The sequence below is a fragment of the Pipistrellus kuhlii genome, unplaced genomic scaffold, assembly GCF_014108245.1.
Source record: "Pipistrellus kuhlii isolate mPipKuh1 unplaced genomic scaffold, mPipKuh1.p scaffold_m20_p_6, whole genome shotgun sequence".
In the NCBI taxonomy this organism is placed as follows: domain Eukaryota; kingdom Metazoa; phylum Chordata; class Mammalia; order Chiroptera; family Vespertilionidae; genus Pipistrellus; species Pipistrellus kuhlii.
In genome coordinates this window covers 30,826,828-30,849,459 of record NW_023425562.1, presented here as the reverse complement: position 1 = coordinate 30,849,459, position 22,632 = coordinate 30,826,828, and the positions used below count along the sequence as shown (strand labels likewise).

At 41.8% G+C, this 22,632-nt stretch overlaps 1 protein-coding gene across 37 annotated transcripts in view; it reads right to left on the bottom strand.

Annotated features, from left to right (window-relative positions):
- EPB41L3 (erythrocyte membrane protein band 4.1 like 3) overlaps positions 1 to 22,632 on the bottom strand; it is a 158,114-nt gene that overhangs the window by 18,752 nt on the left and 116,730 nt on the right. For 22 of the 37 annotated variants that reach the window (XM_045574819.1, XM_045574825.1, XM_045574831.1 and 19 more), the window contains exons 7-13: positions 21,165 to 21,383; positions 20,722 to 20,809; positions 15,520 to 15,672; positions 10,484 to 10,581; positions 9,644 to 9,819; positions 5,986 to 6,206; positions 3,284 to 3,847 (exon numbers count right to left, since the gene is read on the bottom strand). In XM_045574819.1, the coding sequence (XP_045430775.1) occupies positions 3,284 to 3,847; positions 5,986 to 6,206; positions 9,644 to 9,819; positions 10,484 to 10,581; positions 15,520 to 15,672; positions 20,722 to 20,809; positions 21,165 to 21,383 (1,519 nt within the window). The remainder of the gene's footprint in view (positions 1 to 3,283; positions 3,848 to 5,985; positions 6,207 to 9,643; positions 9,820 to 10,483; positions 10,582 to 15,519; positions 15,673 to 20,721; positions 20,810 to 21,164; positions 21,384 to 22,632) is intronic. The other 15 variants (XM_036419696.1, XM_045574829.1, XM_045574846.1 and 12 more) reach the window with 3 other exon arrangements.

Below are 22,632 nucleotides of genomic sequence, written 5' to 3'. Positions count from 1 at the left end.
TTAGGTTACAGTCCTGGTGAAGTGTGAGGGGTCTGATGTCAGACTGACAGGAGCTAAAATACTCGCTAGTCAAATCTGCCACACACTGGGCACATTTTATGTTTTAATTCCAATTTCCTTCTAGCAAAATGGTGAAAATAACCCTAGTTGGATCAATAAATGGATACTCAGTGTTTTATATGTCTGACATACACAGAACGAAGAAAACCTATAATAATTGTAACATATTGATCCTAATATAATTTAAAATGTTAAAATCAAGTGATCAATTTTCCCCTCCAGGTTTGATTTTTATCTTTTTGCTTTTTGCATTATCAAAAAATTGCTCAGAAATTCATATGTAACAACATTTTATGGTATGGTGAGCTAAATTCATCTTATGTTTCTTGATAGACAATTTGATATACCACCCCTTCTTATTTGACCATTCTGACAGTGCAAAAGAAAGATATTATTGGCCAACAGCTTTATGTTTGAAGTGATTAGGCATTTCTACATTGGATTTCACTCTGGAGAAAGGCTGGAACTAATTAGGCCAGCACAACAGGTGAAAAATGAAAGCAGTGATGATAAAATATTTAAAAAGAATTATGGCCATTAGGGATTTTGCAAAATGGATGTCAGAGAGCTGAACTCTATGCTACGAAGTCACCCAGCATAGCTGCCAAAGTGCTTGAGGCCTGGAGAATGAGACAGGCCATGTAAACAAATGTCTATTTTTTTTTTCAACTGAATGACGTACATATGAGTTCTCTAGCTCAACTGGAACTAGAGAGCACAGCTCTGAACACTTGGTGTGGAGAGATGACACTGAGCAGATGGCCAAATATGAAGTGTCAGGAGAGCTGCCACGGCTGACCGAGGCTGCAGAGGGGGGCTCGGGAGACTGGGGCGGCCGGGGCTGGTTCCTGGTCTGAGAGGTTTTCAATAACAAGGAAGCTCCAGTCCTGTGGCCACTAGCTTGCAACGAGTACTGCTGTGATTTGTTTTGTCGATGCAATGTGGACATGCTCAAGTGTGACATGAGTTCTCATGCATTGATGACAACAAGATGTATACCCTGGATTAGGCACAAGATCTGTGTGGTTTGCTACATTAAGTTCACTTATTTAGAATTCAGAAAGCATAAAAAGGCAATCTTTTTGCTTTATGCTAGCCTGATGACTAGCTCCATTGCTAAAGGAAAAATATAGGTCCAGGTTGGAAGCAAGCTAGATAGTCTTTGTAGATAAAATTATTTTCTTGACTGTTGAAGGTTTTAGGCTTATATTATTTGATAATTCGGCCACTGTGAGAAAGGGTGCTATTAAAGCCTAAGATTTAAACTAGTTTTCTCTGAAAGAATTTTTCAAGTATGAAAATAGTTACATATATCTAACCTAAGTCATATATGACCCAGGATCCTTGAAAAGGGCTCTTAGGCAATATCAAATGGAAAAAGCTTAAACTTTTATTCCCAACATCTGTGAAGCCATTCCCATTTTTCCCCCTTCTGCTGCAAAGAAATGGTCATAATACCACTAAATATAGATACTCACACACCCTGGCGATACTTTATACTCACAGGTGCAGTTCCTGTGATTTCTAGCTTAGCAAAAACTGAAAAGACTTTCTTTTCTTATTGTAATGTGGCTTTGCTTTGTAATTTTTTTAAAAATGCTAGGAGTCCTGGGCTTGTCTCCTGCCACAAAACCCTTCCTTTGTGGGCACAGAAGAGCTGGCGGGGCTCGGGGGAGCTGTGGGCAGGAGGGCAGGTGACAGCCAGGTGCCTCTGCTGGCAGCTTCTAGTCCTTTTCCCTGTTCTCTATGGGAAGCCCGTAGAAAGGGGAACTGCTGGGCTGCTCATACAGCTACGGGGAAAGGAGAGCAATTAAGAGGGAAGACTGCTGGCTACAGCGCCAGCTCACTCAACGGCTTGGACGAGGAACAGGAGCCAAGCGGCATGGCTTCGTGGATGGAGGCTCAAGGCCCAAGTCCTCTCCCCACTGAACAACTGCCTGGATGGAAGCCACAGGCCCATCCAGCGTCCCTGGCCTTTCCAGACTGTCTGGCTGCGTGTGGGGTTTCTGGCTCACGTTGGATTTTAAAGAAACCACCCAGTGTGGATGTTGGCATTACTAGTGCTGATGAAATTTCAGCCCATTTTTACCATGTACAGAAGCCTCAAGTGAGTCTCTTCCTGGCTGTGCTTGAAAACTTCTGGCCCTGCCAAGGACTGATGTTACGTGGACGTTTCCAACAGCTCAAAACTCCTTTCTGACCCCAAACACCCATGGAACGAAGCTCACCTCTGAGTAACAATGACAGCCTGGCAATGACTACAGAAGACAGCAGAGGGAACATTTCAGAATCCCCAGGATGAGAGGCATTTAGAATTTTGTAAAGCTGCCCGAATGCTGATGACACATCCCTGACGGTGGTGCTCTCTCCCACCTCACCTTGAGTAGCATTTATCTAGACCAGTGATTTTTTTCAACTGGCGTGCTGCAAGAGTTTTTTAAACATGCAATACCTGACTATTTAGTCAGGCCTACTGACCCCCTTTCCCTTAGATGGTCAGATTGGCAAAAAAAAAAAAATGAATTTTTGGTGTGCTGCGGAATTTTATTATTTTATATGTGCCATGAGATGAAAAAGGTTGAAAATCACTGATCTAGACGGTATCACCACTATGTATCATGATACCAGGATTCAGAAAGCCCTCACTTAATATTGCTGACTGGGTCTGTGACTTTATGCGAAGTGATGTATAATGAAACCAATTTTACCATAGGCTAATGGATGTAAAAACGAGTTAAATCCCTATGGCATCTCATCAATGTTTTAATAAAAAGATATTGAATGAAGCAACGTCATTTGAGAGGTGGCTGTACATTTTAGTAATGCTCCATAAACTTTTGCAGTCAAAAGTTATGTATTTACCTTGTGTGTAACTTACTTTATTAGATGGTAACTGAACAAAACCTTTCCCTTAACCCTGCTTGTTCCACAGCCATGGGGTTATTTAGAATTGACTTCTGGCTGAGTCCCTCCCCACCCGTGTCACTCAGTGGGAAGCAGCATGATTCCGGGCTGGGCTCGGACTGCCACATCCACATGGTGTTGTGCCTAACCCTGGGGCCGGATTGCGTCCCCCAACACACAGAAATCGCTTCACAGATTGGCACAGACAGTAAATGAGGCTCTGAAAGTAGGACCACTATCAGCAGCAGCCAATCTAACACTGTTTCGGACCAAAGCCCCGACCACGACAGGGAAGTGTGTTCTATGCCGAGGTACACACCTCTTCCTCTGAACTGTCACTCGGGTCATTGTCTAGTGAGGCAGTCAAGGAGGCCGCCTTGGGCTCCAGGTAGCAGAGGCACAGAGCCAGAGGGAAGGAGAGAGTGAGGGCATATGGCACTGAGAAGGAGGCTGAGAGCAGGAAGAAAAAGATGAAGAGGAAGCAGGGCACGAGGGAGGGTGAGCGGATCGGGAGGTAATGCTGCAGGCTCTGGGGGAGGAGGTTGCTTTCGGACAGGTTGGGGAAAGAGAGGTACCCATCGTCATCTAGAAGAGAAGGGAATGACTCCGGGAGCTGCAAGGAGAAGGAGAACAGGGTGGCCCCTCGGCCAGCTTGCTGCTTGTAGCTAAAAGCCACATCCTGGTCCGCTGCGTACGGCTTCCCTTTGCCGTCAGAGTCCACGGAGGGCTCTCCGTGCTCAGGCACAGTGTCTTTGGAAGGTCTGCCACCCGGAGGTTGGCCGTCATTCTCCTTACACCTCCTACGGAGCTCTGTGGGAGATGCAGGGTGACAGTGGGCGGATGGGGGGGACAGGGAACATGAGTCAGTGCCAAGCCCAGGTGACTGATGTGAAAGAGGCAGAGAGAGAGAGGAGAGAGAGAGACAGAAAGCAGCAAACAGAGGTGCAAAAGGACAAAAAGAAAACTGCAATTAGTTAATTTTCTTACGGGTAATCAATATAAAATTGTAAAACAAGAATTTCAGCACTAGCTTGCTCGTGAATTTTAAAGTACTCAAGCTGCATGCCAACGCTGCCACCAATGGCTGCCGCTCTCCCCTCCGCCCAGCATACCCAGGGTGGCCTTTTTAAAAAACGTCAGAACAAAGGCATCTGTGGGCAATCTCAACGTCGACATGTTTCACATGATAAAAAGTTTCTGTTTAGATCATCAACTCTAGAAAGTTTAAGGGTTTTTGCAAGAGACTATAACTCCGATAACTTAAAAGCAAGACTTTCAATAATATCTCCTGACTATCAGCGAACAGATAATGGTGGTTCAGCTGAATTAGAAGGAAAAATCCATCAAAATTTTGATGATGTCCAAAGAAATCTCTAGCATTACCTTTCCTTGGTTAGTCAATTATATCCCAAACAGGTGGGTTTCCATATTAAAAAAAAAAAAATTCTGGCCCCACTCCTCTGTGACAAGCAGTTCCAATCAGGGACTTCAGTAACTAGCCTTGGAGGAGTTAACTCTCCACAAAGAATTGAGGTTCCTTGGGAAATTCTCATTTTGGCTCCTTGATCTATGAGGTAAATGGAACTTAAACTCCAAGTGGTTTCAGAAAGCTAACAAGCAAAAACAACATGTTTTCTGGTACAGTGGCTTACAAGTATTTACTTTGCATTGTTTGTGGCCCATGAATAATAATAGAAAAATACAATTTCCCAGCCCTGTGGAGTTTTTAGGTAGATAAGTGGTAGGTTTAACGCGCCCGGTTTGAGCTCTTACAAGAATGACAGAGGCAAATATTGCCACAAATGTGCTCCCCAGTGAGCTCAGGCTCTGCAGGACAGGGAGAGGGCCCTCCCTTCCCTCTGGCCCGGGCACTAGGGGGGGCCACAGCCAGGCTCCCCTGCAGGGGGCAGGGGGCTGCTGAGCAAGGACGGGCAGAGGAAAGCAAGACCCCCAAAGGACCTGGGCACAGCGCTGAAGCTGCCACAGCCCAGGAGTTCAAGTTGAGGTCACATGGAGCCTGAAGACAATTAGACTTCTGCTGCTGCTGTATGAGTGTGTGTGTGTGTGTGTGTGTGTGTGTGTTGCCTAGAGACCTGATAGCATGGACATTACCCAACCTGTTTTGTGGTGGCTATCTATTCCTAACTTGGCAACTACAAAGAGTAAGAAAAGGCACACATAAAATTATATCATGGATACATTAGAATGTAGAAGTGCCTTTTAAAATATTAGACAAGTGTGTCTTTTCCTATCACTTACATGTGATGTTAAACATCGTGTCTTAAACGAGACCCTGCACAAATCTCACTCAACTGAGAACGGTGCATTAGTTGTTAAGTGGACTTATTTTTCTAAAAAGTTGCTTGCTGGATAGTGCAGGATCACCAAAAACAAAGATAATATGTTAAAAAAAATTGAATTTGGGTGAAATGAAATTACAAAATTGAATGAAAAAAGAAAAACACCTCAGAGAAGTTGCTGCCAAATTCACTCTCCAACTTCCCTTACAACCTTTTGCCTTACTCTCACTTTTTAAAACATGCCCACCTGCTCCTCGGATGATTAGATTATGATCATGAGGAAATGCTATTCACTGTCAGTCAGATGAATGGTAATGTCATTCCACTGCATATCTAGAAAAATAGGCACTCCTTGGGGAGGAGAATGGGGCCAGAAACAAACAGCTTCCGTGACAGCTCTGACATAGGAGCCCAAACAGAAAAGTGTAGTTTACCATTCAATGTATTTTTTTTTTTTTTTTAAATATAGTCAGGACAGCTATTGAAAGTCTTATGTAGCACATCTGTTGTTAGAATAAAAATGCTCAAAAAGTTGAAAAGGAAATCTTCCAGAGGAAACATGTCGACAGAGGAAATCATTTAAATTTGATAATAAGGATGTGACGGAGGCTGAAATACGAATTTGCCTCCATCTTAACCCATTCCCGGTTCGTAGTCTCAGCATTACTTGGCGGTTCTCCAAAGTCTGAGCAAGCTCCAGGAGGCAGCCTGGGAGAAGTACCTTTCCCTCGGGCCGTACGGCCGCGGCAGCAGCGGCTTCCTCGGCCTTTTTCCGCCGGTCCTCTTCCTCATCGCGCTCCTCCTCGGCCTTCTTCTCCGGAGTCACCGTGGTGATCAAGTTGGTCTGAGAGATGCCCTTTGTGGTGGTGTACTGGCCAGTACCAACCTCTGCAGCGGACACAGAATCCTTCATGTATATTTCATGGTTTTCATTCACTGATGCTAAAAGCAAATACAATGGGAGAAATAAGGTCTGAAGTGGTTAAGCCAGAAGACGGATGAATAGCACCCATTGTCCCATCATGAACAATAATGCCCCTAGAAAAGTCCAGCTTTATCTTCAAAAGACACGGCAGTGCAGCAGGTACCTTCTTCTCAGCGCTAGCACAGACTCAGCTTTCTATGACCTCTACACTGGCGTTCCAAAAGATTTCAAGGCTCATCTCTGGAAGCCACTAGAACGGTTTCATCCATTCTCAGGCTCCCTGGGGAGGATGTGTGTCGGGGTGGATTTGAGTGTCAGGCTGGGAGGCTGAGCTGCCACCGAGCTTGTTACCCCAGACAATTGGCAAATTCCACAACTAATAGTATTTTCAGTAGACCACTGATCTAGTGCACTTGACTTTGAACATATTTTTGGAAGTGGCACTCACCAAGGAGCACTAAAATAAAATAAAAATTAAAAAAAGATACCTGTTATTATTAATAATGGCTGAAAAGTTTCCTATAGTATAAAAGCCACAAGGGTAATAATGAAAACGAGCCATCTTGGCAGAAATTACAAAGTTCCAATGGCAACTCCATAATGGAAGTGCGGAAACGTTTTAATTTCTACTGCACTTTAAAAAGATATGCACACATGTCTACCATGATATGCGTACATTCATTCATCTCTAATATTTGGGGACAAGGACACAAACATTGTTAATGAAATGCATGCAAAGGCAGAGCGTGCAGACATAAAAGATATAAGATACAGCCTTTCACCCCAGCTGTAATGTCTTAGTGAAAGAGATGTTTACATCAATTAAATTTTAAGATTGGATACTCATTATTTTAGGTTTTAGATACCATATTTCAGAAACTTATCAATGCTGTTTCTCAAACACACAGTAGAAAATCATAGGCAAAATATAATCTGGTTAATATTTATATAAAAGTAAGAAAATAGTCTGAAATCCTTTTAATGTTAAATCACTTCACTAAGATATTTTATATCTTGTTGTCCTGATGAAAAAGCTCATATGATATAGTTTTCTAATGGGCCAGTTAGGCTCCATAGAAGATACAATTTTGCAAAGAGCAGTTTTTTATGCCCACGTGCAGCCCTGGTCCCCAGCTCAGCAGCCCAGAAAACACACTAGAATTGACAGAACCCCAAAGAGTGAGAGACAACACATACTAACATCACTTTTGGGCTGAGAGAAAGAGACAGCATGGTATTAGTACATTTATTGCACAATTGTCTTCTGTCTTCTCAGTAATCATTGTCACACAAAAGGTCATGAGGCAAACAACATTCATAACACATGTGTTTCCTTGTGCACACATCACTGAACAGAGTGGATTGTATTCAGAGCGGGGAAAGGGGTGAGTCTACAAAAGCTCCTCTAACGCTGACTTAGAAAATACACAGTTTACAGAGATTCTGTAAGGGGAAAGAAGAGTAAGTGAGACAATGCCGAAGAACAGCTTCAATGTTAACACGGATGGATATATGAGTGTCTTAATCCAACTTAAAACAGTCCTAATCAACATTTTATTCTAAAAGTATTGTTCTAAGGTAGATATTCTGAAAAAACAAAATAAACAAAACACACACACACACACACACACACTCTTAGAAGATACCAAATGATAATAACTTTCTAGGCCACCTCACAAAAGCCCATAGGATAATTATCAATATAATTATTGGGATAATTATAATTATATCCATAGAACAGTGCTCTGATGGGTGTCTTATTCAGTCTTGCAACAACCCTGTCAGAGGTGGCCTGACTCCCATTTTATGGATGATGAGTAAAAACCAGACAGGGAAAGTGTAGGTCTTTCAGCAACTGTCTAGCAGAGGGGTGTCGAACTCAATCAGAGAAGGGGCCAAAATCTAAAATCCAGCCTAAATCGCGGGCCGAATGGTTTACTGAACAGTCATAAACTGTCATTGTGATGGAAACGCAGCGGAGTGCAGTGATGACAGCGCGGTGCGGGCCACATTGCAAGGCCTGGCGGGACGGATTTGGCCCGCGGGCCTTGTGTTTGACACATGTGGTCTAGCAGGTAGAGGAACCAGACTTCAGTCTGGGTTTACCTATGGCAGGTGAGTGTTTTTTCCACTTCACTAGAAATATACAATTTTTGTTTCTTCTATAAACTGTATAGAACGTCACCCATTAGAAATATACAGTCTTTTTCATCAGGGGATTCAGGGAGTCCGTCACCCCACCAGCCACACTGGGGTGTCATGAACTGTGGTGAGCAGAGGCAGGACGGGAGGGAAGAAGGTGGCCCCGGGCACTTGTAACGTTTACTTATTTTTAAAAAAATATATTTTATTGATTTTTTTACGGAGAGGAAGAGAGAGGGATCGAGAGCTAGAAACATCCACGAGACAGAATCATCCATCAGCTGCCTCCTGCACACCCCCCACTGGGGATGTGCCCGCAATCAAGGTACTTGCGCTTGACAGGAATCGAACCCGGGACTTTTCAATCTGAAGGGCCGATGCTCTATCCACTGAGCCAAACCAGTTTTGGCACATTTACTTATTTTTTATTTATGTTTGTGCTTATGATTAAAATGGTACTCGCATGCCAGAAACCTCTAACTCTTTATTGTGCACAGGCTAGATCCTTCATAAAACCACCAACCTCCAGGTGCTTGGAATGAGGAGAGGCGGCCTGGCCATGACTCAGTTCCTAAGTTAATTATTCCTCTAGCTGCCAAGTCTTGTAGCAGAAAGCACATCTGCGTGTAACTATAGATACAATACAAAACCATCCCACAAAACAAAACCTACGGAAAACTCATGATTATGCCATTCCTTAAATGTGTTATTTTAGCAATTTTCTCCCTGTTTCACTTACGCATTTGACTTCACAGTAGACACCATCTACAGACAGTGCTCTCCCCGTCTGTCAGGACGATTTAATTTAGGGCCCTTGCTCTGTTATCTGGATGTCATCCTTTCTATAAGCTGTTATTTATTGGCTGATGAGTCACATTTTATTTAAAGCTTCTTTTTTAGAAACAGGGATACATTTAACGTATAGTTTTCTTTCTGAAACACATCGTCGAAGACAAACCTGACAATCATTTAAGATCCGTTGGCTAGGAAACCAGACTCCTTACAGAGTAGGTGACTACCATATTTAGAATGAGAGAATCTTTCTCCACACTCAGGGTTCCAGCTTCAGAAAGCTATGCTCTTCATTCTCTAAGGAATCTTACGTAAATCTAAAGTAACAGACATTATTCATAAAGGCATATTTGTTTTTGAGGATGGGTGGTTAACAATTGCCAGTCAGCCACAGACCAAGAAGAAGGTGCTTCCCATTTCCTACTATCCAAGAGGATCTATGCTTCCTGAAACTGAAAGCTCACGAGGGCTTCACCGTGGCGGGCAGCCACCGCAGAGTATTGAGGGCAGGGATGCCTACCTCCATCCAAGCTGCGCGACATGGTGTAGCGTTTGCTGGAGGAGCGTTCGAAGTAAGGGGCCGGTCGATCTATCAGCGCACTGGCTCTTCTCGTCTGGGCTTGAGTTCTGCCGCTATAACGAAACTTGGAACCCAAGGTGAGGAATTTCTTTGGAGGTGCTTCTGGTAACAACAATCTAAAGATATTAGAGGGGAAAAAACACCAGAAAGAATAGTAAATCAAACATTGCGAACACTAACCTTTTACTCTGTTCTGAAAGGTAACGTGCTTTGTGTACTAGAGGATTAACACCCAAATGGAATGAAATAAATCAGATTTTTAAGGAAAAAAACAAAACAAAACTGACACATTACATATCAACGAGGGATGTTATTGAGGCTATGAGCAAAGCGGGAGTTGGGTTGGACTAGTAGACTTGACCATCCCATGTAACTGGATGTGGTTCTATAAACCCCAAGAGCAGTTAAGTAGATGATGGTAGGGATTTTGTGCACACAGAGATAATGGCCCTAATTAGTCGGGTATTGAGAAATTACTAAAATAGTAAGAAACATCTTGAACCCTTGAAGTAGACATCTTACAAAAATACTGAAAAGGTACCAAAGATGATAAAGAGGAGATGGAGCAGATCAATATAGTACAAATGAAGGAAACTATTCAAATGTAGTCAGAAGTTCTTTTAGGATTTATTAAGAAATCTCATGACAACAACCTTGAAGGAACTTTAGAAAGATATGCTTCCACATTCTCCTTCCCAACAATCTTTTTCAGTGTCAGTAATGCCAGGCACTCTATTTTTTTTTTTTCCTTAGGAAAAAAGCAAGTTGATATCTACCTACCTGAAAAATGTATGGTGCTCAACACACACTTTCCATAAACGCTTGGCAGCTCGATGGTTTGGCAGTTTAAACCCAATGGTACTTTCAAATTGTTCAAACTACATTTAGAAAACATTGAAGAGTAGAATCAAGTTTAAAATAATAAATAACAGAAAAGCAAACCATTTTAAAAATCGAAATACCACTCACAATTGCTTTCTTTACTTCCTAAATCAATTGCTATATGTGGAATTCATGCTACTAGTATATACATGCATTTATTTTAAAAAAATCTCCTTATATCTAATATCTCCTTAAAATACTGCAGGTATTTTATGCATATAGATGTTTTATGTACCAGTATGGATCTTATGAAAACTGAATGCAAACAAGAATACTCGGATTCCTTCTAGAGACCAACTTGTCCTGATCTCATATTTAATCCTAATTTTCATTGTTTTCCCCCCCATGACATCAAGACTTCAAATGGAAGATACAGAAATGAAAAAAAGGTTTAAAGTCTATAGCATTCTCAGAGTGACATTTTCTCCTAATATCTGGTCTGGGAATATGCATATACTAAGTATTTAATGACTTGGTATCAGGTATTGCTGATGTTATCTGTGCATTATAATATGGATTACCATATTAAAAGCTAATATCTCTTGATATTATATTAGAAGCCCGATGCACAAAATTCATGCATGTAGTGTGTGTGTGTGTGTGTGTGTGTGTGTGTGTATTCCTCAGCCTGGCCTGTACCCTCTCCAATCTGGGACCTCTCAAAGAATGTCCTACTGCTGGTTTACAGGGATTAGGCTTAAACTGGCATTCGGACATCCCTCTCACAATCCAGGACTGCTGGCTCCAGTCGTTCACCCGTCTGCCCCCCTGACTAATTGCCCCTAACCACTCTGCCTGCTGGCCTGCACACTCCCAACTGCCCCCCTTCTGTCCTGCTCACTCCAAACTACCCCCCCCCCCTGCTGTCCTGATCACCTCTAACTGACCCCCACTGATGGCCTGCTCACCCCCAACTGGACCCCTGCTGGTCTGCTTACCCCCAACAGCCCCTGTCATCCCATCCTGGCCTGATCACCTCCCAGTGACCCAAGGGCCCAGCCCCCCCCAACCCCCCCAGCACCTCCTTGAGCAGTGGTCAGGGGCGGCTGGAAGCAAGTATCTAGGATTTATTTATCTTCTGTAATTGAAATTTTGAAGCCTTGAGTGGAGGCCAGGGCAGTTTATAATGTTCTTTATTATCCACAAATGAGTGAGATCATGTGGTATTTTTCTTTCATTGACTGGCTTATTTCACTTAGCATAATGCTCTTCAGTTCCACCTAGATTGCTACAAATGGTAAAAATTCTTTTTATGGCAGCATAGTATTCCATTGTTTAGAATCTTCAGGGGTCCTCAAACTTTTTAAAGTGGGGGCCAGATCACGGTCCCTCAGAGAGCTGGAGGGCCGGACTATATGAACTACTAATTCCTACTGTAACACCTCGGCTGTGCTCACTGCCCAAAAAACCTGGCGGGCCGGATCAGACTCCTCTGCGGGCCGCATGTGGCCCGCGGGCCGTAGTTTGAAGACGCCTGGTTAGATGTACCATAGTTTTCTGATCCAGTCATCTGCTGGATGTTTCCAAATCTTAGCTATTGTAAATTGTGCTGCTATGAACATATGGGTACATATATCCTTTCTGATTAGTGATTCTAGTTTCTTAGGATATATTCCTAGGAGTGGGATTACCGGATCAAATGGGAATTCCATTTTTAGTTTTTTGAGGAAACTCCATACTATTCTCCACAGTGGCTGCACCAGTCTGCAGTGCACGAGGGTTCCTTTTTCTCTGCATCCTCACCAGCACTTGTCGTTTGTTGATTTGTTGATGATAGCTGTTCTGACAGGTGTGAGATGTTATTTATAGTTCAGATTATACTCTATTAGTCATATGATTTTCCAAGGTGGAATTCTGATTTCCTGAATAATTATTTTAATATCACTGCAGATTCTCATTAATGCTTTATTCTTTGAGGACAGTATGCAGCAGGCCACCAGAGGGCAACCATCTTAAACAATAAAGCCTTCCCCAAAGAGCTCAAAACCTCCTGACTATTGACATAATCAATAGCAAAAGCAATTTATTCGGCAAAGAACTAAGGAGAGGGCTCCTCTGCATGGCATGTGAGAATGCTTGACCTCTATTTCTTGTTTGTTGAGAGGGACTGGGCAGGGGAAAGACTGGGAAACATATCCAAGTTGCTTTAACTACAGCTGCCTTTCCCAATTTCTTACTCCCTCTGGAAGTTCATGTGCAGTGGTGGTTATGAAAATCACCACTGCCCAATGGACCCAGTCAACTGACAAACCTGAGTCCTGTGGATCGTAACGGAACCATCACCCATCTACTCATCCTGCCTCTGATATGTACCATGCATTAGGCAAAGGTCAGAGGTTTTAAAAAAGCTTCAACTTGCTCCTTTAAGAAGCTGGAGAGATTCTCTCAAGATAAGAGGCGCTACGCTTTTAAAATGTTTATCTAGCTCTTGGTGCTTTGTATTCTTTTTATTGCAACCTCTTCAGAGTCTTGGAGCTACCAATAATTTCTTCTCATTCTTCTCAGCCTATAAATATGATTGTAAAAGAAGGGAGGGAAACAACTTCCTTTGAGCCTGCTTCTGCTGAGCCAGAATCTTCTCGCTCCTCACGCTACACATCCTGATGGAGAAGCCTCAGCTCCTTCACTTCTTACCTCCGTAACCTGCCAGGTGCTCCTAACTCCTTCCTGAACTCCTAAATGTCACAACAGGACCTATCAACTGTGACGCACTTTTCTTAGTTCTTACCTGCACCTTCTCTGTAACATTTGGCACTGCCAGTTAAACACTGCCCCTGAATCCCGTCTTGCTGTCATCTGTGACTGTTTTTGACCCTTTTTCCCTTTCTCTGGTGTTATTCTTAATCTCCCTGTGTTCCTCTTGGGTCTACCTCTCTCTCAAAAAGTGGTCTCACCCAGATTTTTTGTTATAGGGTCTCTCTCTCTGTATGTATGTATGTATATATATATGTGTATACACACACACACACACACACACACACACACACATATATATATATATATATATAAAATATATATATATATATATTTTTCTACTTAAGTTCTCTTGTTCTTTGGGTAATTTATTCCACGTCTAAGGTCCTGATTAAAACGTATATGACTGATGTCTCTGATCAAGTTCTATATTTCTCACTGTGTAAAAATCACATCCTGGAAATCTGTCCCAAAGGGATTTCAATATTTTTCCTTAAATTCACCCCCTTTTCCTTTCCTTTAATAATATCATCTCCATTGCCTTCTCTATTGCAAACTGAAAGACTTTGATCATCCCGGACTCTCCTCTTTATCCTTCCCCATCATGTCTCCAAAGTCTCCTGTTCTGCCTCTGAAAGCCGTCTCAAATGTGCCCCTTCCATTCTATTCCTGAGCCTCTGTTCCAGTTTGGGTCTTAACACATCACATGACAAAGCAGCTTAATTCATTAAGAAACCCATCCTTCTCAAGTGTTCATCTGGTTATGACAAGTCCTGATTTAAACACTCCCATGGCTCACTACTGCCTACTTCTCCACTTTTCCCTGCTGGCCTATCACAACCGTGTTCACTCCATGTCCGTGGGATAGTATCTCATCTGTTTCATGACTTAGTTCCAAGTGTGCGAGTCTGTTTCTGTGCCAAATATAAAGTCCCTTAAGGACAGGGACAAATTTCACATTTCTCTTTTCATTTCCAATGTCCAACATGGTACCTAGCAATAAACAGATGCTTGTTTATGTTTAATAAATCCAAATGAACATTTATCAGTTATAAGTTTAACATGCAATCTTTAGAAAATATTTTTAATATTACTGTCATTGCAGGTATTTACATGAAAAGTTTACAGATTATTTCAGTCTTCAGAGGAAGGATGCAAACCTCTATATTTACTCTACACATTATTGCTTGCTTTATAGTCTGATATTTTAGTTGTACTTTCCACCAGTGGATAGGCTGATTTTGAAGACAGGACATAATTCTATATTATGCCAGAAAATATCCAGAGACATAAATGAACTGCAATCTTAGAGCTTTGCTTCCATTATATTAATCACATTGATCAGAAATGGAGATATTTGTTAATTATCTATTAATCAGATACAGCAGGTACTTACTACCTATTATGTACAAACACTAAGGAGAATACAAATATGTCCAGCATAGATGCTGTTGTCCAAGGAATAAGGATTAGTTAACAATTTTCACTCTTTCACTAGCTTCTCCGATTTAAAAAAAAAAAAGTGAAAATATATTAGGTTGTGGAACACTTACATAATTTAGACCCTGTGTTCCTCATTCTAATCTTTCTTGTACCTGTTGGATATTATCTCTAAACTATACCCTTTAAGATGCCATCAGATTGCCTGCCAGGTGTGGCTCAGTGGTTCAGCATCAACTCCTGCATTGAGAGGTCATTGGCTTGATTCCGGTCAGGGCACATGCCTGCGTTGCAGGCTCTATTCCTGGTGGGGGGTGTGCAGGAGGCAGCTGATTGATGATGTTTTTTCTCGTTGATGTTTTTATCTCTCTCCCAAATCGATAAAAAAATATAATTTAAAAAAAGATGCTGTCAGATTTGGAAGACAGAGAGGGAGCATAGAGACAAGAATAGAATTGGTAGGGAGAAATCTTTTCTTTGCAAAGAGATTTAATGGGCTATGACTTTCATTTATACCACAGCTTGAAATATACAAAACATTATTCATGAATCTGGGTTTTACATTAAAATATGTAAAAACAACCACTTTAATTAATGTATGCTATGGGAAAAACCTAAAAAAAATGAACTTGTTTCTACCTCTTTGTTGGATAAACCTATAGTAAATTCTTTTAGGCATTTAGACATAACTCACCAACCATGTCCTGAGATGCTGAGAACTTGTAAGCAGGCAATTTACATGTTTGTTTGCTATCAGGTTCCCTTTGTCCCAATGTACATGCAAATTTGGGTCTACTTACCTCTCCCGGGCGGATCTTAATGTAGAAGTTGTTCCGTTTGTATGAGATTTTTAGGACCTTAGGCCAAGCAAATCTATTTATCCGCAGTCGGTCACGATATATCAACAGACCACTTGCACAAACACCTAACATAATTTCTACTCCTTCAGAATCCTGGAAAATAGAAGCAAGAAACACAGGGTCAGTATCTCACTTGTTTCCACTTATGGCTGGGTACAATATTTAAGCCTCCCTAACACAACCTATAATTGACTACCTATAGGTCTAATTTAAATACGAAAAATACTGCAGCCATTTTAAAACATTACCATTAAATAATAGCCTTGAAATGAAGATATTTATCACTATGGAGATTAATGAGAGTACAACCTGCTCGCCCAAGTATCTTAGATTTCCAGAAATACTGCACATAGAACAGGCCAGCCAGATGAGGTGTGTTAATAACACAAGTAACAGCCCCAGTTCTTGGTTACCGAGTGCCAAGCATTGCCCTAATACTTCATATATATTGATATTAACCCTTTTGACAGTCACTAGGCTATTTTGAGATAGTTGCTATTATTCTTCCCATTTTAGAGATGAGGAAACTGAGCCACAGAGAAGTTACATATCTGTTCCAGTTGAATGAAAGCAGCCTAGTTCCAGAGGCAGCACTCATAACCAACATGTATACTAAGAGAGGGGCCCTGTCTTTTCTTATGAGTGTTTTGGAGTTTGTTCCTTTAAAAAGAGCCTCAATCTTTTTTATATACCATTATTGTCAGAGTAAAATTTAAATATAAAATAGTGTGGGGTTTTTTTCTTAAGAATGAACTGTACTTCCCCAACAGGCCCCAATACACACACTGCCCAGTGGTAAGCACACTTAGCAATATGATTCACATAGATCTGGATAGACTTTATATATGTGTATAGTCTTTTATAACAAAGGTGGGGTCATGCTACATTTGCAATTTGCTTTGCTATTTGTACTGTTCATATTTAGGTTATTTCCTAGGGGTATGTGATGCCCAGAGGTCCCAGAGATGTTATATGTAGTAAAGGTCAAGAGACATACCATGCATATGGTCTATGCCTTCTCAGTATAGTATTCGGGGGGAATCTGTGTAAAATGAACATCTGTGTAGACCCAAGTGGAATAAAAATGAAGGATGGAGGCAGGACTGTGTGTGAGGCGCAGTCTCCACCCTGTCTCACTGGTTGTTGGTAGCTGGAGGTACATGGCCGAGGGAGGGGGGGACACGGGAAAGGGAGACCGGGGTCTTTTGTCACCTTAATCAGCACGGCGGCCCCCAACTCTGAGTCACTCTGCAGCCCCAGAGAGGAAAATGGCAGAACCCAAATAAGAGATTCTGACTCGTCCATATTGTGGGAATTTACTGCCTCAATCCTGTCAGTGCAAGGACAAGATGAACACTTCCAGAAGCAAAAAATAAATATATTTCAGTCCACCTCTGGACACATCCATATAATAAAAGCCTAAGCAACCGTTATGGCAGAACGAGCAGAACCACCGGTCACTCTGATGCGCACTGACCATCAGGGCGCAGATGCTCAATGCAGGCGCTGCCCCCTGGTGGTCAGTGAGCTCCCACAGGGGGAGCACCGCTCAGCCAGAAGACCAGCTCATGGTTGGCGAGAGCAGCAGGGGAGCCTCTCCCTCCTCTGTGGCAGCACAAAGAAGGAGTGAGGAGTCCCCAACTGTGAACGGGATGTCCCCTGAGGGGTCCTAGACTGTGAGAAGGTACAGGCCGGGCTGAGGGACCTTCCTACACCCCAGTGCACAAATTTCATGCACCAGGCCTCTACTATGTTCATAATTGGTACAAAATGAAACCTTTTACCTTTGAAATCTATCACCCCATTAGGTAGGGAATGAGAGGAGTGGAAGTACTTGATGGCAGGATATAAAATCTGAGGAGGCCTCCAAGTCCAGAAACTGCTCGCCCCTTATCAGGGGCGTAAATGTGAAAGAGCAATTGAAAGAGAGGTAACCTGATGCTGACGAGTTCCTGGTGTTACTGAGCCTTCAGACCCAGCCCATCCACTCACCGGACAGCTCAGAGGTGACCTCCATGAGCACAAATGCAGGTCTGAGTAACTGCTCTTTGCTTCACTTTCTTCTTGGTAAAGAACATAAATGTTTAGAAAAGATGCCTTTGCGCTAACGAGGGAAAGGGTGTTGAAAACATTTTTCATGATTTCATCTATGTTTAAATCTATCAGGGTCTTCCTCTCCTGGGGAAGATCGGGACGCCTCCTTTGCTCCTTCACTGCTCTCCTGTACCCTCCGGCCTGAACTCCTCTGTCCCCATATCGCTCTGTTGGATCAGCACGCCCCCAGCAAAGGTACTGCCTTCTCCTTAAGACCGTAGCTGGTTGAGAGCAAGAGCTCAATTTAATCTTTGCAGCCACATGGTCAAGACAGTGCCTGCCTAGCATAGGTGAAGCCATTACATGTTTGGCTAATGAAGAAAGACAGTATCAGGTAAGTGGGGTTTTAAATTGCCTGGTGGTCTTCATTAAGTTAATCATAAAGAAGAAAAAAAAAAAAGATACTTTTTTCCCTCAAGTTTTCAGCCATAGCCCAAACTGTTCGTTTGATAATTTTTTATTGTGTTGCAAGCTCTTTCGGCAGGCTATCTTGGGGACATGTGTGTTTCCCTCCCAATGAACATATTTAATGCTTCTTTTAGCAGGGAGTACCGAAGGAAGACCTGGATAGCCTAGGTCTATTGTAATTAAAATAAATGTGCATGCTGCTCCCTTATTTAAAATCACTGTTTAAACTTTGCCATCCTTCATTCTCACTTGGTCCATGGGATATCTGATGTGGATTTATATCTACATTTTAGAATCTTCTATGAAATAAATGACTCTCGCAGAGCCTATTCAGACAGACATTAGATGACAAACAAGCAGAGAGAGTCTTCCTAAGAAGAAAACAAAGCATTTAGACAGGATAGGTTTTCTCAAACAAGGGACCTTCAGCTAATACGGGTATTTTATTCTTTATACAGAGCTTTGAGTTAGAGGTCGCAATTCAGACTTTCTAAACAGGTCATGTAGCTCAGGGTCTTTTATGCCATCTGGTTATGACTGGAAATGAGCTCTAATTTAATTCAGTAAATTTCCTTAAAATGATAGAGTGTGGCTGCGTGAGAAAATGGAGTCCATCACCGAATCATTTGTTATACTTAATATTCAGATGAAATCCTTTTACGGGCTGTATTTGCACTTCCTTAATTCTTTCTTCTTTAATTGGCATACATTCAAATCATATTATTGCAGCTATCCATTTTAATTCAGTAGCTAGAGCAACGTTAAGTGATTTTATTTTCACTGATGGGAACCTGGATACACCCCGAGCTGCACTTCCCTAAAAGCATGCCCTAATCTGTCACTTATTTATTTTTCCTGGGCAGCAAGCGAATCATCATGTGTAGTGTTATTCAAAAATAGCTTTCGATCCACTCAAATTTTCAGGCAACCTTCATTTCCTTCTTGCTTCATTTCCTTATGTTTCAGTCACCTAAGGAAACACTCTTAAGATAAAATCTTACTAGTGTGTGTGTTCTTATTTTCTTTTCAAATTCTCATCCTGCCTTGTACCTGGCATAAACTATAAAACATCTTTATTCTCTGACTGCAAAATAGGTGAGAAGACACAATAAACAGGCAGGTAAATAGAGCCAGACCTGCTGTTGTAATTACACACAAATGTCAAAGAGTCTGGCATGATGCACCAACCCAGCCCTGGGATAAACCCGCCAGCCCTCGGAGACTGTGCGGGTTAGTGCTCAGGCCGTCAGTCCTTGGAAGTCCACATCCTGTCGGAGGGGCACAATGATCAGAGTCATAACCAGTCAAACCTGCATTCATGTGATGGCCACCATGTTCTGATCCAAATGCCATCCAGGGAGCAGCCCACCTGCAGCACCAACAGAACCTACAGACTACAGATTTCCCTTCCCTGGGACTCGGAGTTGTTGAGCTGTTTGCCTGAACAGAGCCAGCTGAAATGCTCTTCATGCCTTGGCCCTGATCTTGACTGTGTAAGATACTCCCCTTGACTAGAAGCCTGTTAACTTCCTGTGAGTCGTACACTGTGAAATTGGTGGCTACTCTGTGCATTAGAAGTAAAGGCACATCCCAGAACCGGAGCAATGTTATCTTGCCAGCCCAAATCAAAAGAAACGGCCCCTGAACTTCATACAGTGATCTTTCAACACGGCAGAAGTACCAGAATCCATCCCTAAGATCCTAACAAATTGCTCATGTTTTGATGGTAACGGTTTTCATGAAAGCTTGCCTTTACTGCTATAATTCTTTATTCACAGCTGTTCAAGTAACAGACTAATAGTCCATGCACTCATTCTCTCACTGCTGAAAAATACAGATTCTAAAAAAAGAATGACATGGAGCAAAAGCTGCTTTGGGCACCCTTACAATCTCCCCCTCATACAGTCTAATCCCAACTTCCTTCTTCCCAAGACTAAATAGCCAAGGCACAACTAAAACATTTCACAATCGCCAAGCAACCAGGCAAGCCTTAGCCTGGGTGGTTAATTCTAGTTGGACTTGAAAAATAACAACCTTATTTCAAAGAACTGTCTATCTATCAGAATACCTCAACTTTAGAGATGGCATTATTTGAACTTCACATGAATTTCCTGAGTGTTTGGTGGGTAATCAGAACAGGGCCACAGACAGTACTTCACACAAAGTAGATGTGACAACTGGGTCTTGGACAATCAGCCAAGTTTAGGCAGACAGACAAATAGACAGACAGAAAGGAGCAGGACAGTGCAGACAAAAATGATCACATTCAGGGAAAGGGCAGAGTCAGGGTTTGGCAGGAGCAAAGGGCATGTGTCAGCACAAAGTGGGCGATACACTGAGACAGGAAAGGCAGGGTGAGCTCTGAGCTTGTTATGTAAAGATAAAAAGTTCCAATGGGATCAACAGGCCATCAGAGGCTCAGACCACAAGTCCCGTGCGTTTAAGCCAACCCCTCAGTAAAATATCGGCGCAAAATGTGCTTTATCACTGGACAAGCCTTAAAGAGCAAACACAGATTTGAATGACCAAAGTTTTGGTTTACATGCACTGAAGTAAAAATCAGGAGCGTAGAGCAATAACAGCACTGAAGTAAGTAAAACTAAATAAAAGGTTTGGGGGTTAAAAAAAAAAAATGCATACCTTGGCATGATGTAAATCTACCCCATACATAGATAATTTTTTGGCATTTTCCAAGAAGTGCATCTCGGCTTCTGCTGGCGTCATTCCTCTGATAAGAAAAGATAGGGTTACAACGCTGCTCTGCTTTCACCTGGCGAGGATGAAATGTTTCCTGCTTAGCTCTCCGCTATCTAACATGCAAGCCCGCTCAGAGGCCCCAGCAGATCTGTGTCTGCGGGAAGAAAAAGAGTAAGATGGCCTTTAAAGAAAACCTTACAAATAGACATTCTAAGCAAGAACCTAACTATCCCAGAACTGTACCAGCCAGAGCAGATCCCTATTCTACTCAAGTCCCACCCAAAAACACCAACATCAGTTCCGGGAACAGTACGGAATGAAAGGGATGCTCACTCGTCAAGGCCCAACTTATGAAATGGACTGTTCTCAGGGCTTCTGCCACTCACCTGTGGCTCTTGTGCAGCTCGATCACTTTGTCTTCCAGCTCTTTCGTGTGATTGGGTGCAAAGCGGAACTCACTAATGTAGTCATTTCCACATTCATCAGGGTCGTAGTCTCCCAGTTCTGACTGGACAGTGTAGGAGCCCAACAGGGCAAGTGTGACAAAGGAGCAGGGCAACCTCCCGGACACGATGTCATCTCGCAGTTGTAAGCAGAGGTAGTACCTTCCGGTGACCAAGAGGACAAAGCACAAAGCCAGCATTGGGACCCAGGAAAAGGAGACCACTCAGTACATATTATTGTTGGGCAGGCAAGTTCTCCCGATCAGATAATCAATCACACGAGGACAAATTTTCTAGCATGCATATCTTGATGTGGATATAAGGGGAAAATACCTGGCCACAAAAATATAATGTTTAAGGGCATCTAAGGAAAGGTCAATGTGAATAATAAAAATAGGGTTTTATTAATAAAGCACAGTGTAAAAATAAAACCCTAAAGACATACTCTACTAACATCTTTTAAAATAACATTGAAAATCAAATGAATAGTCCCTAGCACATTCCCTGAAATCTTTGGTTGGGGATATTATAATATAAAAATGGTGTTCTTAAATATAATTATTAAGTCCCAGCTAGACTTAAGAAAATTTTTTTTCAAATTTTGCCATATGACCTAGACAAATTTCAGGTAACTCAATAGCTATGCCATCATAAAATCTGCTTTCTATTTCTTACATTTCTGGTGAGGTAGTCTCTTGATATTAACTAACGATTTTGGTTTCAACTTCTTATGTTTTAAAGATAATTTCCTACGATCCAACTAATATGAAGAATAACTGAAGAATTACTACCTTAAAACCTCAGAATCTTGTCACTATAAGTAAACAGTTTTAGATTTGGAGTCTATAAACATTTTCCAATAATTTTATAAGGATACATAAAATATTTCCATTAATAGTTGACCTATCTCTTTTGTTATTTTGCTTTTAAAGTTTCCAGATATAATGCTAATTGTGGAAGATTCCCAGGGAAGTGTTGACATTGTTAAGTTTTAACACTTTTTATGGCTCAGCATGCAGGTATAATAATAAAATACACCTTGTACCTTTTATATGAAAAATAAATTGATAACATGAAGCTGAGGACTATGAAAAAGTCTTAAGGTCCCTCTAAATATGACTTAAAGCTAATGATATAAGCAAATTCCATGTAATACAGATGTACCAGGCCTCTAGTTTATTCTATGATTGCATTAAATTGGAAAATTTGTAATTTCTTATTTTAAAATACTCTTGAATAATCTTGAGAACTATTTAGTTGTATTAAACTATTAACCAGACAGGTTTATGTTTGTGGAGCCTGTACACACCTGGGTTTGTAATTTAGTGCATGGTTGGCTTATATCTACTGGTGTAATGAGTGTAGAGCCCATAAAGTAATTAGACTTTTAATTTAATACAACTAAATAGTT